A 24,873-nucleotide genomic window follows, 5' to 3' on the forward strand; every position below is an offset into this window, starting at 1 on the left:
CGTGTACTATAATGCATGCGTGTGTGCCGTGGGTATGCGTGTGAATGCGAACGTATTTAACAATTAAATGAAATATATCTTGTAATAAAAATTACAACAAAACTAATTTAATAAATAATCTGCAAATACAACGTTTTTCTTCTTGCTACAATGTACATGCAGATTACAAACATCTTAGCAGTCTTGTATCCGTTCGGGGTAAAAACAAACTGATGTTACAGTAAATAGTTACACTCCATCGTTAACGATCATATTTTTAAGTGTCTTCTAGTCATAACGTTCGATTTTATTCACTAATAAATTACGTCTGTTCAAAATCTTGAAATCTACGTTTAATCACCTACTGTACAAACTCGACGTACGTTTACGTACTATCTGGTATAAATACATTTTTAATCGCTTCCACCAGATTATATTAATCGTACCCCGCACACATCTGTTGTTTCCTTCTTTTTTTATTTTTTTGTTCACATTGAACGTCATCGACGATCTAATTACGGAAGAATAATGTATCTTCCGTAGAAAACGGTTTTCATTCGTAATTGTTATTTCGACAGTCAACGAAATTTACACGCGCGTACCACGCACGCTGCACCACCTATAGAATGTTTATTGGAAATTGAAAAAATAGAAAGGAATCAGAAAATATAAGGAAGAAATAGAGACAGAACATGAGCGGATTATTAAGAAAAATAGATGATGAGATTTGTGAGCAGTTCCCCCCACGTACAGTCTGATGTAGTTCGATCAACATACAAACACAACACTGTGAAAATCTCTCCGTTGACTCCCCGCACCTTGTTCGATTATTTGATCTTTCTGGGTCACTGGTATCACCCGTTCGCCAACTTCTTTGTTTTAGTACTGGTTATATATTACACGGTTTTAAATTGGTCCCTTGCCGACTGTAAAAAAGTATATAAGCGTTGCTAAAATCTTCGTCCTGAGGTTTTTGTCTGCTTGTAATTTCATCATTGTAGTAATACCACACGTCGGTGCGAGGATTTTTCGCGTACGCCGTGTAGTGTCCAGCTGATACACCTACAATATAATTAACGACGTACAAAATTACTATTTTATCCCTTTCAAATGTAACTTCTCTGAATAAAATAATATATACCTCCAAAATGACAAACGCACGCATACAAATCGTACAAGTGCTGACCTACGCTCAGACCAACCAAAGGGAATGTTACTTTATCGTCTAATTTCATGCTAGCACATTCATAAAACACAAATCTGTAAATTTATATAAAACAAAACTGTGTTACATTCTGAGAAAAGTAATTTTTCTTTAAATAATTATACGATTAAAAGTAGACGTACCGTTTCAAATATACTATGAGGAACTTGGGATATCTATGAACCGTGAGTGTTTTTGTAGCACATTGATTTCGCTCGCACTTTGGACAAAACCAAGGATTATGTTCATCTAACGTTTCGCTAAAAACGTATGTGTGTATATATATATTTATATATACGTATATAAATTCATTTACAAGTTAATTATATAAAATTTACCTCTGACTAAATGCCTGAAGACAGTCGTACAAAGACAGAGGATGATGAGGCCTCTGTTTACTAACGCTGATGTGATCAATGGGAGGTGCAATTTTAGGAACGTGTTCCGTATAACGCACAGCTAAAGTATCACCAGTATGCAAGATTACCACGCCTGATTCGGGTACGCTACAGCCCGTACAGTGTGCGGTATATATACAACGAGAACAATGATGACCCTTTTATTCCAGAATTATTATACGATTAATCATTAACAATCTACAAAGAAAAAAAGATCATTCACATTAATATTCTTACCTGTCCCGTAACAAAATGAAGGGTGTAATTCCCTTCTTGCGGTACGTTTCTTTTTACAATATCGTATAAGTCTTTAGCGTTTACTCTTGAAGGTAATTTTACTAAATGTGGATAACCGAACAGTTTTGTTCCTTTACGATTGTTCGTCGTTTCGTTAGTCGTATCCTGTCGCAAAACCAATGGAACGTTTAAAATCCTAATCGCAGGTCGACCAGTTTGATCTATTTTAACAAAGGACGATGCGGTCATGTACGTTGAACACACCGAACACATTTGAGGTTCCGTTTGATTCTTGAAGTAATTCTGTTAAATTGAAATATAAAATAACAATTTATAGTTATTATATCCGCGAAGAAATGTTACATTTTACAATAAAATATCAGTGTAGAGAAAAACGATTAAATTAAGCACAGTAATGTATAATATAGTACCCTCAGTATACAGCAGCCTCAGATTAGTCTGAATTGAGTTCCAGAACATAAACTGTCTGGCTTGCGGATTGTACTCAAATAGCGAATCGTACGGGTTTCCATCTTTTCGTTCCAAAACGCCTCTACTTCAACCGAAGCTTCCTGGGCTAATTGATAACGCAAAGCTATTTCTGGTTCCCGTACCTACCCATTACGGTATCGTCCGGCTAGAACGTTTAGCGATTTAACCTCAGACCTTCCCGAGGTGAAACAGTGGTAACCTATGTACCTCGCTTGTACACCCCTACCGCTAGATTGAAGCTGCCGTTTTCATCATTGGGTTTTCATAATTATATAAGAACAATAACAGAGAGAGTTAAAACTTTAAATAAAGACTTTTAATAATTTAATATTCTATATTGCTTTTAACGATGTACCATTAGAATACTAATTTTAAGAAATATAAAATGATATTTACCTCGATACAAGTATCACATATAACAAAGTTGCAGCTGTTCCCGCTGTGCCTCTTTAAACCTCCATCCAATTCCTCGAGACAAATCATGCACTGGATTTCCTCTCCGGTAACTGCACATTTCTGACAGTTATCGGTGTCCATTACACGATCTCCACCACCGTCTGGCACTGAAGTGTACGCGTCAGGAGGTTCCGTGAGTTCAAAGGCGTATATAGATCGATTCGTATCATTGATGTGTCTCAACAGTGTATTGTCATCCTTAAATTTAAAACCTTGGTGTACAATCCAACTGTGATATTTCCGTCTAGTGCGATAAGCTACAGCAATCAAGATACATAATTCTCAATACCTACGGTGCAAGGGTAAAAATAATATAGTCGACGAGTGATGGCCAAAGTGTGCCAATAACAGACAAATAAATAACAAAAAAAAACAAAAAAAAACAAAAAATGAAATTAAAAAATAGAAACGTGCAGGAACATGAAACTGAATCTGTATGATGGAATGTAGCCTCGTAACTAAACTTTGCGCTACGAGAGTGTTCTTCCACAACGTTTGCTCTTGGAGGGCAGTATCAACGATTACCGAGACTACTCGATAAGCCGTCTTCTTCACCCTCCGTAACTTTTTTTTTTTAATTAAAACCCACGCACCGTGTTTTTTTTTCATATCAAATGAAGTAGAGTTTAATTATATTCCTACTAGAAACAAAGGATGACATACTTAAAATTTTACATTACATTATTATGTATGTACCTATTAGATCTGCTAAATTTTTCAATTAGCGATTGAACTGAAAACGTGCATTACTAAAGAAATCGACTATCACATATTTTATGACAGACTAACGTTTATATGCTTACCAAAATCTTTGATATATGATTTTCTAAAACTTCAGCAAGTGCAATGTTTGCTATTGCAATGTTTTCTTTGCCAAGTATTTTTAACAACTCCTCCTTTAATTTTCCAATGCGCGACTGCTTGTTTAATGAAACAACGCACCTTATAGGTTGATCACCGTTCGCAGGAACATACGTAACGTTTAATTGCCTCTCCATTGCGTGAGGTAACGGCACTGATAAATACATAAAAGGTTCGTAGGTAACAGAAACGTGCTTGCAAACCGCGCAAACAACCTAAAACAGAAACGACGTGAATTTTGAATTTATATTATATAAGGTTAAACAATGAAAGTTTAAAAATCTATATGTATCAGCAGAATGAGACCTGATTCTTATACTTCTCGAAACAAGAAGGTACAGCTACTGAATATTATTATAGGAGACATTTTACGGTAAGAACCAATGATAAATTGTTACCCCAACGTACAGTCTCCATAAAATGTAATATCTATAAGACGCGATAGGTCTTTACCTTGCTTTTAAACTGACCCTGAAAAGTATCGACAATAATACTCCTACTAGACCTCAAATGCTTCGCCCAATGTTTATCTGCCTCAATCTCATCTTGCGCTGCAATAGCGCCATTTCCAAAACTCTGTGAAATTCTTGTACATTGAGAACTAATACTTCCCTGACCGTCGCGTTTATGATTTTTCTCTTGATCGTCGAGCCTCATACGTTTTACGTTACATTTTTCTAAACCATTATCATATTCTATGTCAGAACCGCTCGATACGTAATCCACACCACAATTGACCTTTTGAATGTTAACTTCTTTTATTCTTTTGACGCTGATACTTTTATTGTCAAAATCATGATTCTCCATTAAATTTGAATTGTCCAAAGGCATACGTCGGACATTTTCTTTCGGAAATTTTTGGGAATCATAGTGAATCTCGTTGTTACATTCTTGTTGTGTCACTAAGAAATTTGCATTACTAGTCTTCGCTTCTTTATGAATATCATAAAGACCATGATACTTCGGAACGTTTTTCGAAAGTTCGATTAGAGTATCCAGCCTTAAAGAGGGCGATACTTCGCTTTCCTTTTCATCAACTTTATTATGGATAAAAGTGTTCGTTTTCTCTTCGATGACTTCGTCAGAATCAAGTGTTTCTTCGTCCTCATCGCCATCGTTCAAAGGTGACTCTCGTGGCGAGTTCATAATACTATCTATTTCACCGATCGGTGAACCTAAATCTGAGAAATAAAATAACATTTTATGAAGATTTTACGTTTCATCGATCTACGCTTAAATTTTAATAAATCTCTTTACCTCTTGGTGAACCAGCCATTGTAACATTCGGACTATTTGGACATTCTGGCGATGGTAAGCAATCATACATTTCTAACAGATCTGTGTTACAATTCGAATTGCTATTGGCAGTGACTGAGGACACAGTTTTCCCATTTGAATTTTCAATTGAATTAATCGAATTGGCAGTGGTTGTAGACGATGGAGTTTGACAATTTTTCGTATATTTTGCTGTATTCATTTGTTCGTGTAAAGAATCCAATAAAAGCGCAAGAAATTCTTGACAATCATGCTGTTGATTGTTATTATTCTCACTGATTATTAAGATCTTTTAGTAATAATTTTTAATGAATTATGCAAGTTTACCTGTCTATAATCTTTAAATTGCGAGTGATATGCCCCTAAAGTTTGCTTAAACTCAGTTGGCCTTAATACGCTGTATCTACCGGACCACATTTTGCCAAGTAGTACACTGAAGTGTGCCATCAATGAACCAGGAGGAGGTAGTTTCTCCCCTTTTTGCTGCAAGTCTAAAAAATGTCGCAGGACAGGTGGGGTTGCAGTTAAACATTGCAAACCAGCAGCCATAAAGCAAGTGTTACCCAAATTACGAAGACCGCACACTCCAGCGCGTAAAACTACATCTTCTATCAAAATGAATAGAAATGAATAATATTAGCTGCTCCATAATATTGGCAATTCAATTTATTCGAAATATAACATCTGAGCTCACCCAATGGAGAATCATCTTGAGAATCTCCACCTTCTGAAAACAAATTATTTAGGGCTGGAGTACCAGGAGGTAAAAATGGACCATGCTCTATGCCAGTTCCACTATCACCGATAGGATCTGCACCAACATCTGTAAAATCATTTAAACCAGGTGGTGGTGGAAGCGGAATGGCATAATCTGATGTAGAACTATTTGCCTCAGTCCTATGATAAAATTTATTAAACTGCATTAACAATATAAATCATTATGTGTAGTAGTTAATGAAATTTTATAAATGACATTGACTGTACCATGTGTCTTCTATGCCCATGTTAACTTCAGATGAAAGTAATTTATCCTCTTGAAGAGTAAGAGTATGATCTAAAGAAGATGTTAACGGACTAAGGCCAGTGGAATCTAACACCTCTGATATCTCTGCAACCTCAGGCAGGTAAAAAATTTCAGACGATCCGATCATTGAAATATCTTCTACTTCTGAGACATCCACCTTATTGTCCATTCAGATAATAAAATACCAAATACCACCTAAAAGTACAAATCTACAATAAATATAGAGGTACTTTTTTATTAGAACATTAAGATCAATAACGAATAAGTGTAAAAAATATATGTACGGTGGAAAGAAAAATTACAATTAAAAATTTGGAAAACATTGTTTAAACTGAATAAAATGATCAAATGGTCAAACAACTTTGAAATCATTCTAACCTAAGATGTCGGGAACGATTACCGCGAATTCTTCGATGTCCTATTCTTATAAGGTGGTCAAATCTTGGAGAAATAATTATTATTGGTATGTAGATTTTGTTGCTTTTCGAGAATATGATTATAGTATATTGGCTGATACACTGATCAATATGGAAGAAACTGAATTCTGTAGTCTATATAAAAGTACAACTAGACCTTGCCCACTCAAATGGTAATCATCCTGCAACGTTGCAATAACATAAATTGAACATAAGTTTTCACATAAAAGTACACTACTTTGTGTTTAACGTATGTATGTAGATGAATAAAAAAACAATATTGGCTTACTTTAGAGAAAGATCCACTTTCTTCTTTGTGGAATATCTATACCGCCATTGCAATAAACGGCATGGTCAATGGATGCGCTAGGAAAGGAAGATTCGCCTATGGCGCCTCAGGAAGTCGGCATATTTTTCAATTTAGAATGTATACTTCACGAGAGAGCGTGCTTTCTAGATGACGAGTTTTCGTTCATTTTGCGCATACTGTTTCTGATCGGTTCTACACATTCTGTAATCAAAGGCAACACGCAAGCGCTCTTACGATTTTTCTGGCGCCAAGCATGTATACCTGGTGATCTTTTATTAGCATACTCTCCTACATCATGGCTTCTTATCCTATGTTCTTAACCTCTATTTATATATTTATGTCCACTATGTATATGACCATGAAGTCAGAAAAAGACAGTAAAGGGGCACTCCATTAATGATGAAGAACATTCAGAACTTAGCTGAGATGCGCAAAACAAGCACGTTCAGCGCTACCAGAGCAAAGGTAAAAATGTCCACGTAGGGTGAAACTCGGACCATAAAAATTACTAGAGTCCCATAAGGCGAAGCAAACGCCGAGACCGAACTCCGAATTCCGCATCGGTAAAACAGCCCATGTTTGAGAAACCGATTCAAACGCCACCTCAGTTATTTCATCCTACGATAGCTTTCCCGCTGAAAACCGGTCGGCACTTCGGCACCGCTCGGCATGGTTCGGCATTACTAAAAACATTCAATAATGTTTAGGAACTTATATAAAAGAGAAAATACTTCAGATTCTGCTGTTTCACAAAAATTTTCAACTCGCGTATTTTTGAAGAAAACGCTGAATTAATATTAAAGATCAGAACTTTAACACCAAAATAACAAATATTATATATTCCCTCGATAAATTGTTCTTAAAAACTAGAATACAGATAATAATTATTGATGTGTTTAAAACTCTTTTATTTAGAAGCTAGTTAAAATACTTTAACATGTATAACATACATTTAAACAAATATGGGCTATTAAAATGGATCGTGAACAAATTTGATATGTGCGGTTGGATGAATCAGATCGCATAAATATTTTCGATTTCAAACATGAGTAATCATAGAATCCATTAAAAAAGAAAACAATTAGTGTCTATAAACTTCAACGTCACACGAACAGGCTTTTCTCAAAGCAAGTACATTGGTTATCTATTTTACAATTATCCATATGTAACATTGTAATTTATAATTAACGACTGACCATTTTATCTTAAAAATTTCGTTCAGTTTTGTGTTCATATAAAAATTTGTAACACGATGACGTGTACGGTTCTTTCTCAGCAACTTAACGAAGGTCACTTGTTATAATTTTACGAGTGAAAGAAAATTTACATAATGCTTTCTCTCTGTAATTTTAATTACAATTTCATAAGTAGAATGATGTATATATATATAGATGTTTGTGTATTCGTCATCGTGTATTTTTCGTGATAACAGAAGGAATGTAACTAGTAACTAGTAACTCTTTAACATTAATACTGTAAATCTGATTGCTTGTTCAGATAAGAAACAAAACTCGTTTGAATAAGTGTTAACGCAATCAACATAGGCCTTACAAACTGGTACTATTTTTTGAACGTCAGAACAATTGGATTTTTTTTATTTAACAAAAATGCGTACAACAATTTCATTTGTTTCCTTCTAACGTTAATGACTTTAGCATACAATATATAATTTATTCCTACATATTTTCATAAATATTATTATGATTAACGTTTAATGAGTTTTCTAAATCTTTGTTATCTAGAGCTTTTCATACACGAGCAGCTTTAAATATTGCAACAATACTTCTATCAAAATCATGAGAATTGTTATATTAGCGTCGAACAATCTTTTAATTTTTCATTATTAAACTATTATACTCAATGGCATTACCAATACGGCAAGATTTAAATATTAAAATTTTACTGACACTAATGAATCACGAGAAATATTTAAAAATCAATATCTTTACTACTGCCTATACCACTGAACTATTCTTGTGTCGTAATAAAACGAAATCTAAATAATTCTAGTGTAGTATGCATAAATCAAACGATTTATAAAATTGCATTCTCAGTCTGATCAACTATAAGTTATATGTTTGACTGATGTATATCATAAATTTATCATACACGCTACTACAATCAATCTTGTTAACAACCAATTTACGATTTGAGAATAGAATAAAAAGCTTACATTTTCTATGTGAAAAATTCATAATGGACCATGAAGAATATCATTTGTAAATCTGGAGGCGACGATATACAATGTATACATTCGCATACGTATTATGTTTGATATTCTTCATTTAATCCAGTAATAACTACACACGTGTAAATACAATGTACACCTATCTACAAATAACACTCTATTCAATTACATAGTGTCGCTATGCTCCTTGTAAATCTTGTACCCTCTTACACGAGGGAAGTTCGATATTTTTAGCTTTGAAAAATAAATCTTGATCTCCAAAGTTTCTTGCTTTCCACATCATTGTATCCCCTAAAGATTAAAGAGTAAAACGTACTTCTTCATTTATTTTTAAAAGCAATAAGTAATCTACACCTGACAATTTATATACTGAGATATGGATGAATTAATTGAACGAGATACTTACTATAACTTTTCTCTCTAAAACAGGCGTGTCTCAAGTTATTCAGGTACTCTTCTTCGACAGAAATTTCTAGCCTACGTAAACTGCCTTGATATTCGGTATGAAAGTTTTCTTTGACATAGTATGGCACCTTTAATCCTTGAGTTGTTCTCAGGACAGAATATTTTCTGCGCACAAATTAAAATGTGCATACAATCATTTTCACAAAAAATCATATACTATCTTTAAAATCGTTAAGATAGTGGAGATAACAGTGAAGAAATATAAAGTATAAGCAGTAGAATTGAAACATCCCACAATAGTACCGATTAAAAACTAATTTATTCGCCCTTAATATTTGTCGTAAATTGTAAATACACTTACGCGTTCGAATGCAAGCTATATACAGGATCTGATATAAAGAAACTGCTCATCATAGTTAATAATATTAATAATAAAACAGGCAACATCTGAAGGAATGTGGTATATCCATTTGTTTGCTAAAAATTAAAATTTTTTTAGAAATTTATAATATACTAAAAACAATCATTTATTTTCATACCTGTGAATGAGCATGTTGAGCTTGCGCATCAGCCTGTCTTGCCCATCTTCCAGAACGTCTTGTGTAGAATTCTTGTTGTGGAAATCCACCTCCAAAGAACATGTTAAACAATTCTTCTGCTGTAATGTCAGCTGTAAGAAATTATGTTTACCATTTTATGTTAGTAATTACTGATCAAACTTCACAGCATTAGATAAATATAATGAAAAAGTAGATATATTTTAAAAGTACTTTCAAATCCTCTTGTGTAATTGTAATGTGCATGATTTTGTCTAGTTTGAACATTCTGCATTCTTTCTTCTTCAGGACCATACATATCATATTGTTTTCTCTTTTCCACATCAGTGAGAATAGCAACAGCATTTCCAATAGCTGCATGTAACATACATTATATTCATCATAACAAATTCATTATGAATAAAACACCATGCATTATTTACCTTTAAAAGCTTCAGCAGCACCCGGTGCTTTATTTTTATCTGGATGTAATTGGAGTGCTAGCTTTTTATATGCTTTCTTAATATCACTATCAGTTGCTTCTTTGGTTACCCCTAATATTTCATAATAATCCTTGCATTTTTTAATCCTGAAATCAAACAAATATTTACAATAATCACTTAACTTTAAATATAATCCTATTAAAAGATTCATAGTACAAACACTAACAGAAAATGCAATGGTTTATTTAATTAATAACAGGAAAAGTACATTCTAATTCTTATGTTATATGTATACCTCTTAACATATTCAAGTTGATCCTTTGAATATTCAATAGAAGTTTGAGTATGTGTGGCTTCCTTAGTTGTTGTTTGACGTTTTCTGACAGTAGGTTCAGACTCAGACTTTTGATTTTGTTTCGATAGCATTGTTATTTTTGCTAATACATCTGTGAATATATGTCCATTTATGTCAACATGTTCTTTGTTGAATACAATTAAACAGTTTCTTCTAACAATATAATTCAATAATATATTATGAAATGTTTAAAAAACAACATACAAGCAACAAATTTAGTTTCTCTATCATTAGAAAAACCATGCTTAACGTAATTTGTTAAAAAATTAATAACGTTGCTGTATAACATGGTTTTATTAATTGAATGTAAATACAACAGGTGCGTTTATTACAAAATAATGGTATCAATAAATTAACAATTAAATTATACATAATACGAAAAACAGTGACGTGTATTTTACGTTAATTTACCTTCTGCTTTTTTCGTCGGATAAAGTTTCTGTGCTTTACGTACAAATTTTTCAGCCTCTTCATACTTCTTTTCTCGCAGATACCTTTCCGCGAGTTCCATACACCGTTCTGCTTCATCTTTATTGCTATCCATGGTTTCTGTTAAAAATTCAATTAAAGCTTATCTTAACGCAATGACGGAGCAGAATAGTAAATAAATTCAATCACAAAATTAAGCCTCCGCCATAGCAATTTAATAAGTTGCGTCATGAACGCACAACGATGTAAGAGTAAAGCATTCTACTACCTGATAATAAAACCCTATTGGAGGCGCTGTTTGCAGCAGGCTGAACATTACCTCTTTCATGCTCTTTTATTTATTATATTTACAAATGTGAATAATTTAACTCCAATACTAAACAATTTAAACATTTGTTGGTATGAAATCGTATGAAATAACTAAATAAATTAAGCAATAGTAGTACAAAATAGTTTTTAAACAAACAGAAAAATTTATCATCATTAGTACCAGACAACATATATTTGAACAAAGAAAAACTATTTATACACAGATTTATGAAACATTGTCAATACATACAGCGGTATGATATTTATATTAAAAATTGTTTGATGGTGTATACCTGAAGTTGTTTTGTTTATTGTACAAAAGGTATTTATTTGCAATCATATTACTAAGTATTAACCTTTTGAATATATTGTTGTTTATATTCTTGTATAATAAAATTAGCAAAGCAATGGCAAGTGAAGAGGGAAATCGTAATGCAGCATTGCAATCTTTGGATGAAAGTGGTCAATCCGTAACTAGTACCTCACAGCATGCAGGGAATAGCAGAGAATCAACCACTGCCAGACCTCAAGAACAGAGCAGTCGGCAAAATAATCTTCAAAGAATACAACAAAGGAAACAACAAATGTTAAATTTGCCTCAGATGAAAAAGATATTAAAGATTGCCACTTATAGTGCATGCAAAGCAGAAGACTGCAAATGTATCGGATGGAAAAATTCTCAACTGTTAACCAAATCTCCCAAAAATGAATCACAGCAGCCTGTGATAAATTTCTTTGATCCTTGCAAAAGTTGCACCCATGTTTTAGAAAATCATGTTTCACATTTAACTAATCAGTCAGAGGAAGAAATTAATAAATTGTTATGCATGGTTATAGATGCTGACAACATTTTTCTAGGATTACAGAAAGAAGAAGATCCTGATACAAAGAAAGTTTATTTCTATCTGTATAAGCTCCTAAGAAAGTGCATACAGTCTATGAGTAAACCGACGATAGAAGGTCCTTTAGGGCAACCACCTTTCGAAAGACCTAGCATAGCAAAAGCAGTAATGAACTTTGTTGCATACAAGTATGGTCATTTGCCCCAAAGAGATATGCAAGCAATGTGTGATATGGCAAAAATGTTTTTACATTGTTTGAACCATTGGAACTTTGATCCACTTAGCGCTAGAAGAGGCACAATTAGCCCAGAAGAAGCTCCTGCATATAAAATTAATCATACTAGATGGTTAGTGTTCTGTCATATACCAGCATTCTGTGACTCATTGCCTCATTATGATACATCCTTAGTTTTTGGCCGAACATTTGTTCAAGCTGTTTTTAAGCCAGTTTCCAGGCAATTATTAGACAAATGTCACAGTGAAAGAGATAAATTAGCACCAGAAAAAAGAGTGATAGTCTTAACACATTTCCCTAAGTATGTAAAAAACCTATTAACTTTGATTTAGTTTACCTTGTTCATTAATAAATAAAGCTTCTATTTAATTTAAGATTTCTCTCCATGTTGGAAGCAGAGATTTATGCTGACAATTCACCAATTTGGGATCCTGATTTCAAACAGGTACCTCTTACCTATTTACAAACTGCATTGGAATCAAAGGCAAATCAAGGGAGAAAAACAGGTGAATTTGAGAAAGTCATGGTTCCACCAAATGATAAAGATAATTATACAACGATTAATATAAGTCCTGGTATGAAGAAAATTCACGAGAAAAGATCTCATTCCGAGGGACGTTCGGAGGTAAAACGAAGAAAGAACGAGGAAATGTTTGAGGATTTGCCAGAAGAAACTGTTGCTGAAATTGTAGCAACCATCAATGATCCTAATTACATGTGCGGACCTGATGCAGTATTCCCGCCGAATGTTCCAAGGGACGAAACGGCAAAGATCGAAGAAAGTAGAAAAATTATAGAATTTCACGTTGTTGGAAATAGTTTAACACAGCCAGTTTCTAAACAGACAATGCTCTGGTTAATTGGATTGCATAATGTTTTCAGTCATCAATTACCAAGAATGCCAAAAGAGTATATATCTCAATTAGTTTTCGATCCGTAAGTACAATAAATAATAATCGAAAAAATTCATTAATCCTTTAAAATGATTCTTAACTAGCAAGAATGTTTCGCTTATAGAAAGCACAAAACTTTGGCTCTAATAAAAGACGGACGGCCAATTGGTGGTATCTGTTTTCGAATGTTCCCTACACAGGGTTTTACAGAGATAGTATTTTGCGCCGTTACGAGTCAAGAACAAGTCAAAGGCTATGGCACGCATTTAATGAACATGCTTAAAGATTATCACATAAAGAACAATATATTACATTTCCTCACGTTCGCAGACGAATTTGCAATTGGATACTTTAAGAAGCAAGGTTTTAGTAAAGATATTAAATTACCTCGATCAATGTATCAAGGGTATATTAAAGATTACGAGGGCGCGACGTTAATGCATTGTGAATTAAATGCAAAAATTGTATACACCGAGTTTACGGCGGTTATACGAAAGCAGAAAGAAATTATTAAAAAATTGATTCATCAAAGACAGCAGGAAATACAAAAAGTTCATCCTGGTTTAACGTGTTTCAAAGAAGGTGTCAGAGGCATTCCAGTAGAATCTATACCCGGTATTCGTGAAACTGGTTGGAAAAGTTACGCTCAAACAAGAACAAGAGGAGTAGCTAAAGGTACTCAAGGGCCAGAGCCAATGGAAGCATGTTTAGATATCACTGATTCTTTATATAATGCTTTGAAGAATGTTTTAAATAGCGTGAAGAATCACAGTACAGCATGGCCGTTTTTAAAACCTGTAGATAAGAATGATGTCCCAGATTATTACGATCATATTAAGTATCCAATGGGTTAGTATAATAGCGAATTTTAAAACATAATAATATAGAATGAAAGAAAACATCAATTTATATTTTTTTTAGATCTCAAAACTATGACGGACCGACTAAAAGCTCGATACTACGTTACAAGAAGATTATTCATCGCAGATATGACTCGAATTTTTACTAATTGTCGTTTGTATAATAGCCCCGATACCGAATATTATCGATGCGCTAATGCTTTAGAAAAATACTTTCAAACAAGAATGAAAGAGATTGGTCTTTGGGACAAGTAAAACTTGTTGCACGAAAATAGATCATTTGATTAAATTAAATATTTTGTACTTGTACATTCATTTGTAAATAAAAATCTTCGGTATAAACCTTCGGGAAAAAAAATCATTCAAGAAATATTTATCTATACGTGTAATGTATACTGTTATGTAAAATATAGGTAAAAATGTTTACTTTTAATTTCATAATTTTTAATGTACTTAACGTTTAATTTTTTATAATTCTTGACCCCTCTCCCCTGCGCTACGAAACGGCTGAAAATAGGATATACAGTAAATTAAAACAGCAAACTAGGTACTTAATTTCACGGCCTAATTATAAGGATTAGTCGAACAGTTAATTAAGGAATGTAATACACCAATTATAATGAGACTCTGCATAGTGGTCATTCTATGGAACAGTGAATCTTTAAAATGCGTTAATTCTGGGAGACTTGAATTAAAATTTCTCTGCTCTGTAAATATAGCAGTAACGTTAACTAAGATAATTTGAATGATAAAAAAAGAAAATTAATAAAATGTTAAAGTAGCTTCTAAATTTTTTTTTTAAAACTACATCATTTATATTACTTTCTATAAAAATCTCTAGATTTTAAATTAAACTTCATTTTAGATGAAAATATCAAACAAGATTTTACATCGATCCACTTTAAATATTACAAAACATTTTAATAGATTTAACTGCAAACAAGTTACGTATATACACATATGTTTATGCGATACAATATTCTTTCTCCGTATAGGCTTATTATCATCTTATAAAATAAATTATATTCCGTAATTTTTACAATTTACATTCGGTAAACTCTGAGGAAGTTAATTTTCACTTTCTTTAATGAGCAGGATATACTCATATTTAAATACAAATAAGATACTCTACAGTCTAGATCACATTCACAGTTAAAGGTATTCAACACAGTCGGAGACAAAGAAACACTTTATATGCTCTACTTAATATAAACTCTATCTGTAATTTAATAACATTCTCTTAATTGGCATATGTTACAAACCAATTAAATTCACATAAGCATTTGTCCTTATTACCGTGTTAGATGTAGTAATGCAGCTGTTACATAGGCTCAATGTCCTTTATACAATAATTAATACAATTATAATTACTTCAGTTTTAAACGTGACTCCCTTTACCTAAATTTCGTATTACCGATAAAATAAATATTGTAAATAATTATAATTTTCATAGGTTTAAAAATAAAATCATTGCATGCTTGTTTAATATTACAAAGTTTGAAAAAATTGAAAAATATAATGATATCTTATATTAATTATGTAATGTACCAATTAATCGAGATGGAAAAAACTGTTAAAAGCACAGGTACAAATGTTCAGAGGTAGCTAAAGAGGGGGAGGCAATATAAAGCAGCTACATTCTTCTGGAGGAACAATATTAAAGAAGTCAATGCACTATCAAGACTGTGCAAAATCTAGTCAGATAAATAAATTATATCTTATTCTCAAGAAACGAATTTAATATTTATTTTTATCGTACGAGAAGAAGTAAAATAATTATCAGCGATTTAAAATGTGCGACGACGACGTAGCAGCCTTAGTAGTTGACAATGGATCGGGAATGTGCAAGGCAGGATTTGCTGGAGACGATGCTCCACGTGCTGTGTTTCCTTCTATCGTTGGGAGACCTAGATACCAGGTAAAATAAACTTTATTTTATAATCCCTTTACTTAGAGTAACGGTTGTTCTTTTTATTATAATTTAAAAATATAAAATTGAACAATTTCATAGGGGATCATGGTCGGGATGGGACAAAAAGATAGTTACGTAGGTGATGAAGCGCAAAGTAAAAGGGGTGTTTTAACCGTTAAATATCCTATTGAACATGGGATCGTAACAAATTGGGACGACATGGAAAAGATCTGGCACCACACCTTCTATAACGAACTGAGAATCGCGCCGGAAGAACATCCGGTTCTTTTAACCGAGGCTCCTCTGAATCCTAAAGCTAACAGGGAAAAGATGACACAAATAATGTTTGAAACTTTTAATTCTCCAGCGATGTATGTTGCTATACAAGCTGTTTTATCGCTTTACGCTTCAGGACGCACTACAGGCATTGTATTAGATAGCGGCGACGGAGTTTCGCATACGGTGCCGATTTATGAGGGTACGTGTTTTATCGAATACCTATGTATCTATCACTTAAATCGATTAAAATTTCATTTCGCAATATAATACTTGAAAAAAATATATGTACCGTTGATATTTCAAAAAATGTTTTCCATAATATCTTTTTTCTATTCCTTCAAATGATATTCTGATAAAATTTTGTCACATTTAAAAAAAAAACAGTTATTTTCCAATTTGCAGAATCGTCCAACATTTTTAAAAATGTTTACACAGTATCGTTAACATTTAATTTTAGTAACGATATAATTAAAAATAGTTATCAAAAAATTTATCGACACATGTATTTTATAATTGAAAATCCTATTTCATTCAGGATATGCCTTGCCACACGCTATTCTGCGTATGGACTTGGCCGGTCGCGATTTAACGGACTACCTTATGAAGATCTTAACCGAAAGAGGGTATTCCTTTACCACGACCGCCGAGCGTGAAATCGTTCGAGATATTAAGGAAAAACTGTGCTACGTTGCTTTAGATTTTCAACAGGAAATGGCTACAGCTGCCGGTTCAAGTGCTCTCGAAAAGAGTTACGAATTACCAGACGGTCAGGTAATTAGAATTACATGCTATCCAACATTTCTCTTATCGATATATGCGTTTTAATAATTGAGAATAAAGAAATAATACTAGCATGTTGAAAAGAAAGAAGAAAGATGAATTAATAATTGATTGTAGGTAATCACTATCGGAAACGAACGCTTCCGGTGCCCGGAAGCGATGTTCCAACCAAGTTTCCTAGGGATGGAATCATGCGGAATACACGAGACAACGTACAATTCGATCATGAAATGCGACGTTGATATTCGTAAGGATTTGTATGCGAACTCAGTTTTATCAGGCGGTACGACCATGTATCCAGGTATCGCGGATAGGATGCAAAAGGAAATAACGGCACTGGCTCCGTCCACGATGAAGATCAAGATAATCGCGCCACCGGAAAGGAAATACTCTGTTTGGATCGGTGGCTCGATCTTGGCTAGCTTGAGCACCTTCCAACAAATGTGGATTTCGAAGCAAGAATACGATGAATCGGGACCGTCTATTGTGCATAGAAAGTGTTTCTAAGTTTCTTTGTATTATTATTATTATTTTTTTTTTTTTTGGCTTTCTTTTCGGATAAAAAAAGAAATTTCACTACATTCCGTTAAAAAATTATCAGTTAATATTATATCGCGATGAAATATTTTTGTTTCGTATACAAAATTATATATTCGAACGCGTAACGTAACACTTATTTGAAAAATTTCGATCTTTTATAATAGGATGATTAATCTTTAACATTTCGTCGAGATATTTCTTTGTACGAAATAATCCTATATTTTATTCGATATCACTTAATTCTAAATTGTAACTTCCATTAGATACAGATCATTTCATAAGTTATCAATGGATCTTTTTGTTGTTAATCTTTGTTCTTAAATTACTTATTTATTTATTTATTTAATTTTTTTGTTATCTTAACTTAAGCTTCGCTCGTTTTTTTTTTGTTTTTTTTTTTCAACTATTCTGACAATCGAAATATGTACTAATGTAGATCGATTGAACGCTTATACTGTTACTATTATGTGTTTACAAATAGATTTATACTTCCTTGAAAATGATCCATCACTTACGGAACAACCTGTATACATAATAATAATAACGCATGTACTATATTATGTAGTATAATATTTATATATTATACACAACGTAATAAATATATTTCGCAAAATACCCACATACGTACGTTTACACTCACACATAGGTGGTTCATTTATTTTGATACTATTAATACCATAAAAAAATAAAAAATTGTACGCCGAAGAAATTGTTTGGTTCAAGGAGGCAACTCTGGTCATGGAGATAAGATTTTTAAAGTCACAGTTTCTAACACTTCTGGATCATTTATCTTTTTTTTTTTTCTAATTACATATTGTCTATGAAATACAATTTTATATATGTGTATTCTACTTTCAACAACGATATAGTACATAGAAAAGAAAGATTTTGTTTAATAAACATAGTCAGTGATCCAATTGTTGTACCAAAAACTGATGACCTTAAAAAATGATTAGGTCGAACCAAACAATTTCTTATTATACTTTCCTCTGTCATTGACGAACGACGGAGACGCTTAACATGATCAAAATCAATGAATCACCCTGTATATACATCGATCTAGTTAAAATCATACACATTTCTTGATAGTTGCAAGTGTGCGGTACATGGTATAAATATGTACATGCGCGGGCATGCACGTAGAGATAGATAAACGTATTGTATACCGCTATACATACACATATACATAAATGTAGGCTGTCAACATCTCGTTAATTCAAAATTCCAAAACATTTTATACAATCGGTAAAAACTTAACAAAAAAACAATACATAGCTACGTGTTAACGCCTAAATTTTAAAGTTACATCCAGATGATTATTAATAATTTTAAATGAAAAGTTTTCAAACAATATTTGGAAAAACCTTGGACAGATATTTGAAAAACTAAACAATTTCTTTTTTTTTGTATAATGAGATACACGTATGCTTTACATGATTAAATTAAAATTATAATAACATTAATAATAATAGATCGAAATTCTATTATTTTGTATCTTTGGTGCATTTAAAAAAAAAAATTTCAAATAAATAAAATCGAATTAACGAGTATAACGCAAACAGTTCCATGCTGTTTTTTAAAATATTTATCTAAGATGCTACGCGCATTTTATTCATTTAAATGTAAACAAAATATGGTCATTTGAAATATACATATACAATGTGTGTGTGTATATATATATATATATATTCGCCGGTAATATGCACTATCATAAATAAAACAGTAAACGAAAGCTTATGTTTACGTGGAAAGATGTTTCTTTATTTACAAATTATAATTACTATATTCACCGTGTTTAAACGTCAAGTATTTCGGTTCATGAAATTCTGACACCTCTCATGGACGGTTGAATCGAGTACCTCGTCACTTGTCGCACATTACAAAACAAAATGATACAATTAAAAAGTTCGTCCATTTTATCGTTTGATTTTTTTTTCTTTTTAAGAATTACAATTAAATGCAATGATTTATAAAAAAGAAGATAAAAGATGAAAAAGAAACGGAGAAATGATTCTGCAACTTCCTAAAAGTATTATGGAACAATTGTCTGAATAAAAAAAAAAATTGCATGTCGTAACCCCTTTCCTTTTTTAAGTTTAATAAAAAATTATCAAATTATAGAAATAATATTTAACATTACGGTGTAAACGCGGACGATATAATTATGTATGTACTATTTGTTACGTTAGATATAACTTATTCATTAATCTAATTATTACATTTAAATTAAAATCCGTGAAGTGTTTCAGATGTTATCTGTATTCTTGAATTAAAGCAACGTAAGTTACTGGATTTTCCACTTCGCGAAATTTCTATTTTCAGTCATCGAAACATTCTAAATTTTTAAACGATCTTTCATGTTTTAGGAAGACAGTGGTTATCTCTATAAATGTTTTTAAACTTTTTACAGATAATTACACACTTTATGTTTATTAAACTACAATGGTCCACAAAGAGTGCGATATATCCGAGATGATTTATCGAATGCATGCATTACTTTTACGAATAAGTGTAATGCAAACATTATAGAGGTATGAAAACCGTAATAGATCAAACACGCTTATGTATTTAACGTTTGTAATAAGAAAAAAATTAAATTAATTAGATCTGATCTGATACGGTTTTAAATTTCTCACTTGTTAAACTTGTTTATAAACTATTCGTTTCAAGAATATCCTAATTTTTAACGATAAGTATATAATACGATAAATACATTTGTACCGGTGGTACTTTTTGGAAACAGTGATGGGATCATTTCATAGGTACAAAGAACTTTCCGTTCTATTAATTAAAGGCTAAAGAAAAGGGGCTACGAATTAATTGTACACTGCTTTTTTTTCTGTAAGAAATTTCCTTGAACATATATTCAAGAACGTATTTAATCAATTAAATTTATTATTTCATCCGATTAGTTGCAAAAAATATATTTAATCTGAAAGTTTAAATCGATTATTTTAATTTGTACAATTTCGAATCTGATTTCACAGATATAATTAATAAATATCGATTAAAATTAAATAAATCAATATTTTTATCAAATCGCGACAATTCATTGTTACAGTTGTACGAATAAAACGATTCCTATTGATCTCGACAAATTACAAGATGAATATTTTCTACTGTAGTTTCAAGTTTCAGTAGCAACAAATACGTAAGAAGTAAAAAAAAAGAAAGTAGTAGGTACTCCTATCGATTATAGTTACCTTTCCTGGACTGCACTTTTAAAAAAAGGTAATAAAAATATCTTTGGTGCCCCTATCTCACGTAATAAAAAGAATATAATATTAGAAAATAAAAATGAAGGTATAAGGGAGCAAGTCTATGACAAAGGTTAAAAATTATGAGACAAAAATAGTCCTGTCCACCGCTCTAAAAGCTTATCTCCTAGTAGATTTTCTTCTACCTGTTGATCGCTTTGGACGTCGACAACTTGATCGTGTCATATTTAACCATGGTAAAGAAAATTCGCTGGAATCAGAAAATTAACATTATAATTAATACAAGCGAATATAGAGAATTTTTATGATCACCAATACATTGGTACTCGTTACCTCGGAGTAAAACTAGGGATAGGAGCACCAAATGCAGTAACAGGTAAATGGGGATCCACTTGAAGACTTTGAATTTGTTCTACATCAGGCCATAACGACGATACCGTTTCTTCTTCAACTGTTGATGGACAAGGTCCTGTATGATTTGTGTTGTAACACGTAGCTTGATGATTTTGACGTTCTTGTCTCTGTTTCAACTTTTCAATGTGCCTTTGTTCTCTAAAAAACAAAGCTTGAATATTTAGTAAAGCTCTATTACTAAATTTACTAAATACTTGATTGAAAATATAATACAAACCTTATCCTTTGTACATCCCATCTTTTTCTTCTCCTTTCATCATTTTCTAATTTTAAATGTCTTTTGTTAAAAATTTCATCGTCCAAATTTTCGGTTCCTTCCATCGTATAACAACTTGTATATATTTTCACCCTCCAATTTGGAACTTCCAATGAAGTATCACTTTCCACGGGATTAGGTTCTTTTAAACTTAAGGTATAACTTGGATCACCAACAGCGGTGTAATAATGTTCTTCTGTAGTAAGAAAGGATTCCTTTTTCGTTATCGTTTTTCCTTTTCTATCGCTTTTCCTACCGGTTTCCTGAGTTAATGTCTTTTCGTGTCCCGTCGATGACGTATCATTGCTGATCGTAGACGAACACGAAACACCTCTTTTTCTTTTGCTTCCAGTGGACAACGGTATTGGATCTGTTCTTCTTTTCTTCTTCTCCTCCCAATCTAACCTACCATCGTTACCAGTCTCTATTTTAGTCTCATGCTTATTTTGATTCTCATTTGGTTCTTGTTTAACTGTCGTTATTCCACCACTAGTATTTAAACGTATTTTAAAACTTTCGTTATACTGGGAATTATTATTTTCAGATTGAACGTTCCTGTGAAGTTCGCTAGTGGATGGCACATTCACAGAATTAACAGTCGGAGGAGAACACGTTCCTATGTGTTCTGGCGTAATGGAATTTTCACTGTTCTCTGAGCGTAGTTTTTGTAAATTTACACGTCTATCCATACGCTCCAAACGCAATTTAAGCTGTAACATAAAACATATATGCTTACAAAAAACCATCATCAAGTATAATTTCAAAAACATTTTATACGTATGTATCAATTTTGCATCAATCTTAATGAAAGTTAGATCATTTGTTGATATTATAATACTTAATTTTATTTAAACACATCATTATCAAACACTTTACAATTACAGTTCAGTATTTATAAATTAACAATAATTTGTAATTAACATTTCATGCATTACAGTAAAAATACAGTTGTAAGAAAGAATGACAAGTTTATAGAAAACTTTGATGAATATAAACGAATGTCAACAGAAATCCTTGGAGAGTAACAATAATGTGAATTTTGACAAATTGTATAAAACAATTTTATTTACTGTCAACAAACGACAGGGCAGCCGAGTTTTGGTTTGTTTCCGAATTCCGGGCATTATCACTTCCACAGTTTGTCATACGTAACATAACTAACGAAAGGTGTGAACGGCAATGAAATCGTGTGTGATGGTACCGTAAGAAATCGTCTATTTCTTTAATAAATTCGATTTCTCAAACATTCTTCCATTTTCCATTACGAAGTACCGTCATCGCAAAGGCAGATTGCGCGCGAGAATTGGGCAAAACATGTAATAACGTGCTCATTGTTTCGAAGATATGATTCCATACAAAACAGCGCCATCCTGTGGCAATATTAAATCTGACCTTCGCGATCGTCCGACCAATGACAGTAAGAGGAATAAGAACCGGGAAAACAGTGTTGGAAGAGAGGGAAAGGTAGAGATACACAGGCATAAACACGGGTATTTTGGAGTGTATTTCATTGAATAAATCTTACGCATTATACTAAGAAAAGAAGGAAAGGAACGTTAGTGGTAATAATAAACATTATGTGGAATAGCGGAGAGCAATGAAATGTACCGTTTCGTTCTCCTGTCGTAGAGCAGCTAAAAGTTTATCCTTGGTGACAATTTGTTCGGATTGTTGTTGAATCAAATCCAAATGAAGAAGCAAAAGTTCTTTGAGGTGTTTAACCTCTGTTAGATCGTTTTGACGAGGTTCGTTGCCTCGAAGGGGGCTGACACCCAAAGCAGAGGTGGCAGTGGCGGCTGCCGGAGCTCCACCGTCTGTCATGCTGGCATACATGTGGTCAAAGTCACAGGGAAAACTGAGTATTCCAGCGGCTGGTTTACTATCCTCTTGAACGTTTTGATATTCATTACGAGAGCAACTATTATTCTGGTTTACAACCGAGTTGCCAGTAGTAGTGGTTGTCGAAACTGTGCTACTTCGAATGCCGCTAGTCGCCGACGTAGTAGACAAGTGTTCGTTCATCGCCGCGACCATGTTGTCGTCGTCCTCCTCGTTATCCTCTTCCTGATCTTCTTCGTAACAAGGAGCAGATACAGTCGTACTTGTTCGATCGTCGTGTTCAATGATGGTGATGGTGGTGGTGGTGGTGGTTGTGGCGGTGGTGGTGGTAGTAGTAGTAGCGAGACTGTCGACTGGCGTCTCGATACACGTTCCCGTGTATGGATCCTGAAATACGGTTTCACCGAATTCCGTCACGTCGTTTACATCCCTTTGATCGTCTACCTCTTCAAGATTATCCGCTGTTTTCAGATCGGAATTAACGTCACAAAACTCCACGCCTACGACGCCCCCGACGGTCAAGCCGGTAACGCAAACACCGCTATTACTATCACTGTCACCGTTACCACTACCGGTGAAACAAACACTACCACCATTACCACAACCACTACCACTACAACTGTTACCAGTAATACTAGGAACAGTAGTACCAGTACCAGGAACAGTAACGATAGTAGTAGCGTTACTAGTATCACCAGTGAGAACTATGGAAGAGCCAGTGCTGCCAGCAGCGCCGCTCACGGTTTCTTTCTTGTTCTCGTACTCGTACCCGTGAACGTTCTCCTTCTTGTTTTCACCGTTCACGAGTTTCGAGGCCGAGCCACTCGACATCTTCCCTCTCTACCACCCTCGTCGTGGCTTCCCACTTCTTCATTTGTGGCCGCCTCGAGCGTACCACGCGCCCGCACCGCGCACATTAAGCGTCTTGACAATACCTTCACCGACGACGATGCCCTCACCGCCGCTCTTTACCTCCGTCACATATCATAACCCTCACCTATCCCTAGCACGATCAAACTTTCGAACACTTTGTTTGAAATGATGTCGTTTTTATATTTCGTCGTCTTTCAACACCCGTCAAAACGCGTATCTGCCAGTGGCAGTGCACGAGGTACCTATCGTCCAAGTTCGTACTTGTGTTTACTATGACGGACGATGCGAGCCGCGCGCGGCGTTTCACTGCCTCCTCTAGCATCCTAGACTACTGACATCTCGCGGTAACAACGAAAAACTTTGTCGTTTCATTTGCGTCTCCCATCGATCAACCGCTTCGCATCGACGAATATCAATGAAGGTAGGCGTCTCTTTTTTTATTATTTATTTGCAAAATATTCGATACGACATTTAGGATAACAGAAACAAACGCATGCGCTCTGCGTTCATTTCATTTCCTTTTACGCAACGTTGTTTGAAATGAAAAAAAAAGAAGGTATCACACCAATTTAATTTTGCCAATTTGAAAGGGTAAGAAGGTAACGCGATAGTTTC

General features: G+C 33.6%; 5 protein-coding genes across 7 annotated transcripts; 2 read left to right on the forward strand and 3 right to left on the reverse strand.

The window, feature by feature from the left end:
• Positions 1 to 77: 77 nt before the first annotated feature.
• On the reverse strand, positions 78 to 6,764 carry LOC114880775. Of its 3 annotated transcripts, XM_029197152.2 has the most exons (14): positions 6,632 to 6,760; positions 6,305 to 6,524; positions 5,887 to 6,121; positions 5,597 to 5,799; positions 5,230 to 5,510; positions 4,885 to 5,155; positions 4,081 to 4,808; positions 3,570 to 3,842; positions 2,707 to 2,964; positions 1,819 to 2,121; positions 1,522 to 1,739; positions 1,327 to 1,443; positions 1,121 to 1,239; positions 78 to 1,041 (listed from the first exon to the last, which is right to left on the reverse strand). In XM_029197152.2, the coding sequence occupies exons 3-14, from the start codon at positions 6,093 to 6,095 to the stop codon at positions 869 to 871; spliced, it is 3,153 nt and encodes a 1,050-aa protein (XP_029052985.2). In that variant the 5' UTR covers positions 6,096 to 6,121; positions 6,305 to 6,524; positions 6,632 to 6,760; the 3' UTR covers positions 78 to 868. The 3 variants fall into 3 exon arrangements, with proteins under 3 accessions (XP_029052985.2, XP_029052986.2, XP_029052988.2); XM_029197153.2 differs by lacking the exon at positions 6,305 to 6,524; XM_029197155.2 differs by lacking the exon at positions 78 to 1,041 and having other exon boundaries at positions 1,147 to 1,239; positions 1,327 to 1,403; positions 6,632 to 6,764.
• A 779-nt stretch (positions 6,765 to 7,543) lies between these two features.
• On the reverse strand, positions 7,544 to 11,236 carry LOC114880778 (dnaJ homolog subfamily B member 12). The gene is made up of 8 exons (XM_029197161.2): positions 10,991 to 11,236; positions 10,520 to 10,670; positions 10,225 to 10,370; positions 10,016 to 10,156; positions 9,785 to 9,915; positions 9,607 to 9,722; positions 9,247 to 9,410; positions 7,544 to 9,131 (listed from the first exon to the last, which is right to left on the reverse strand). The coding sequence occupies exons 1-8, from the start codon at positions 11,121 to 11,123 to the stop codon at positions 9,019 to 9,021; spliced, it is 1,095 nt and encodes a 364-aa protein (XP_029052994.1). The 5' UTR covers positions 11,124 to 11,236; the 3' UTR covers positions 7,544 to 9,018.
• Positions 11,237 to 11,317: 81 nt separating this feature from the next.
• On the forward strand, positions 11,318 to 14,599 carry LOC114880777 (histone acetyltransferase KAT2A). Its single transcript, XM_029197160.2, has 5 exons — positions 11,318 to 11,639; positions 11,718 to 12,695; positions 12,770 to 13,330; positions 13,412 to 14,136; positions 14,209 to 14,599. The coding sequence occupies exons 2-5, from the start codon at positions 11,725 to 11,727 to the stop codon at positions 14,400 to 14,402; spliced, it is 2,451 nt and encodes an 816-aa protein (XP_029052993.1). The 5' UTR covers positions 11,318 to 11,639; positions 11,718 to 11,724; the 3' UTR covers positions 14,403 to 14,599.
• A 471-nt stretch (positions 14,600 to 15,070) lies between these two features.
• On the forward strand, positions 15,071 to 19,300 carry LOC114880789 (actin, clone 403-like). Its single transcript, XM_029197174.2, has 4 exons — positions 15,071 to 16,065; positions 16,159 to 16,537; positions 16,874 to 17,109; positions 17,236 to 19,300. Exons 1-4 carry the CDS (start codon positions 15,940 to 15,942, stop codon positions 17,623 to 17,625), a joined length of 1,131 nt encoding a protein of 376 aa, XP_029053007.1. The 5' UTR covers positions 15,071 to 15,939; the 3' UTR covers positions 17,626 to 19,300.
• Positions 19,301 to 19,392: 92 nt separating this feature from the next.
• On the reverse strand, positions 19,393 to 24,826 carry LOC114880782 (male-specific lethal 1 homolog). Its single transcript, XM_029197164.2, has 4 exons — positions 23,155 to 24,826; positions 21,508 to 22,256; positions 21,210 to 21,428; positions 19,393 to 21,126 (listed from the first exon to the last, which is right to left on the reverse strand). Exons 1-4 carry the CDS (start codon positions 24,214 to 24,216, stop codon positions 21,036 to 21,038), a joined length of 2,121 nt encoding a protein of 706 aa, XP_029052997.2. The 5' UTR covers positions 24,217 to 24,826; the 3' UTR covers positions 19,393 to 21,035.
• Positions 24,827 to 24,873: the final 47 nt, after the last annotated feature.

The sequence above is a fragment of the Osmia bicornis genome, chromosome 2, assembly GCF_907164935.1.
Source record: "Osmia bicornis bicornis chromosome 2, iOsmBic2.1, whole genome shotgun sequence".
In the NCBI taxonomy this organism is placed as follows: Eukaryota; Metazoa; Arthropoda; class Insecta; order Hymenoptera; family Megachilidae; genus Osmia; species Osmia bicornis.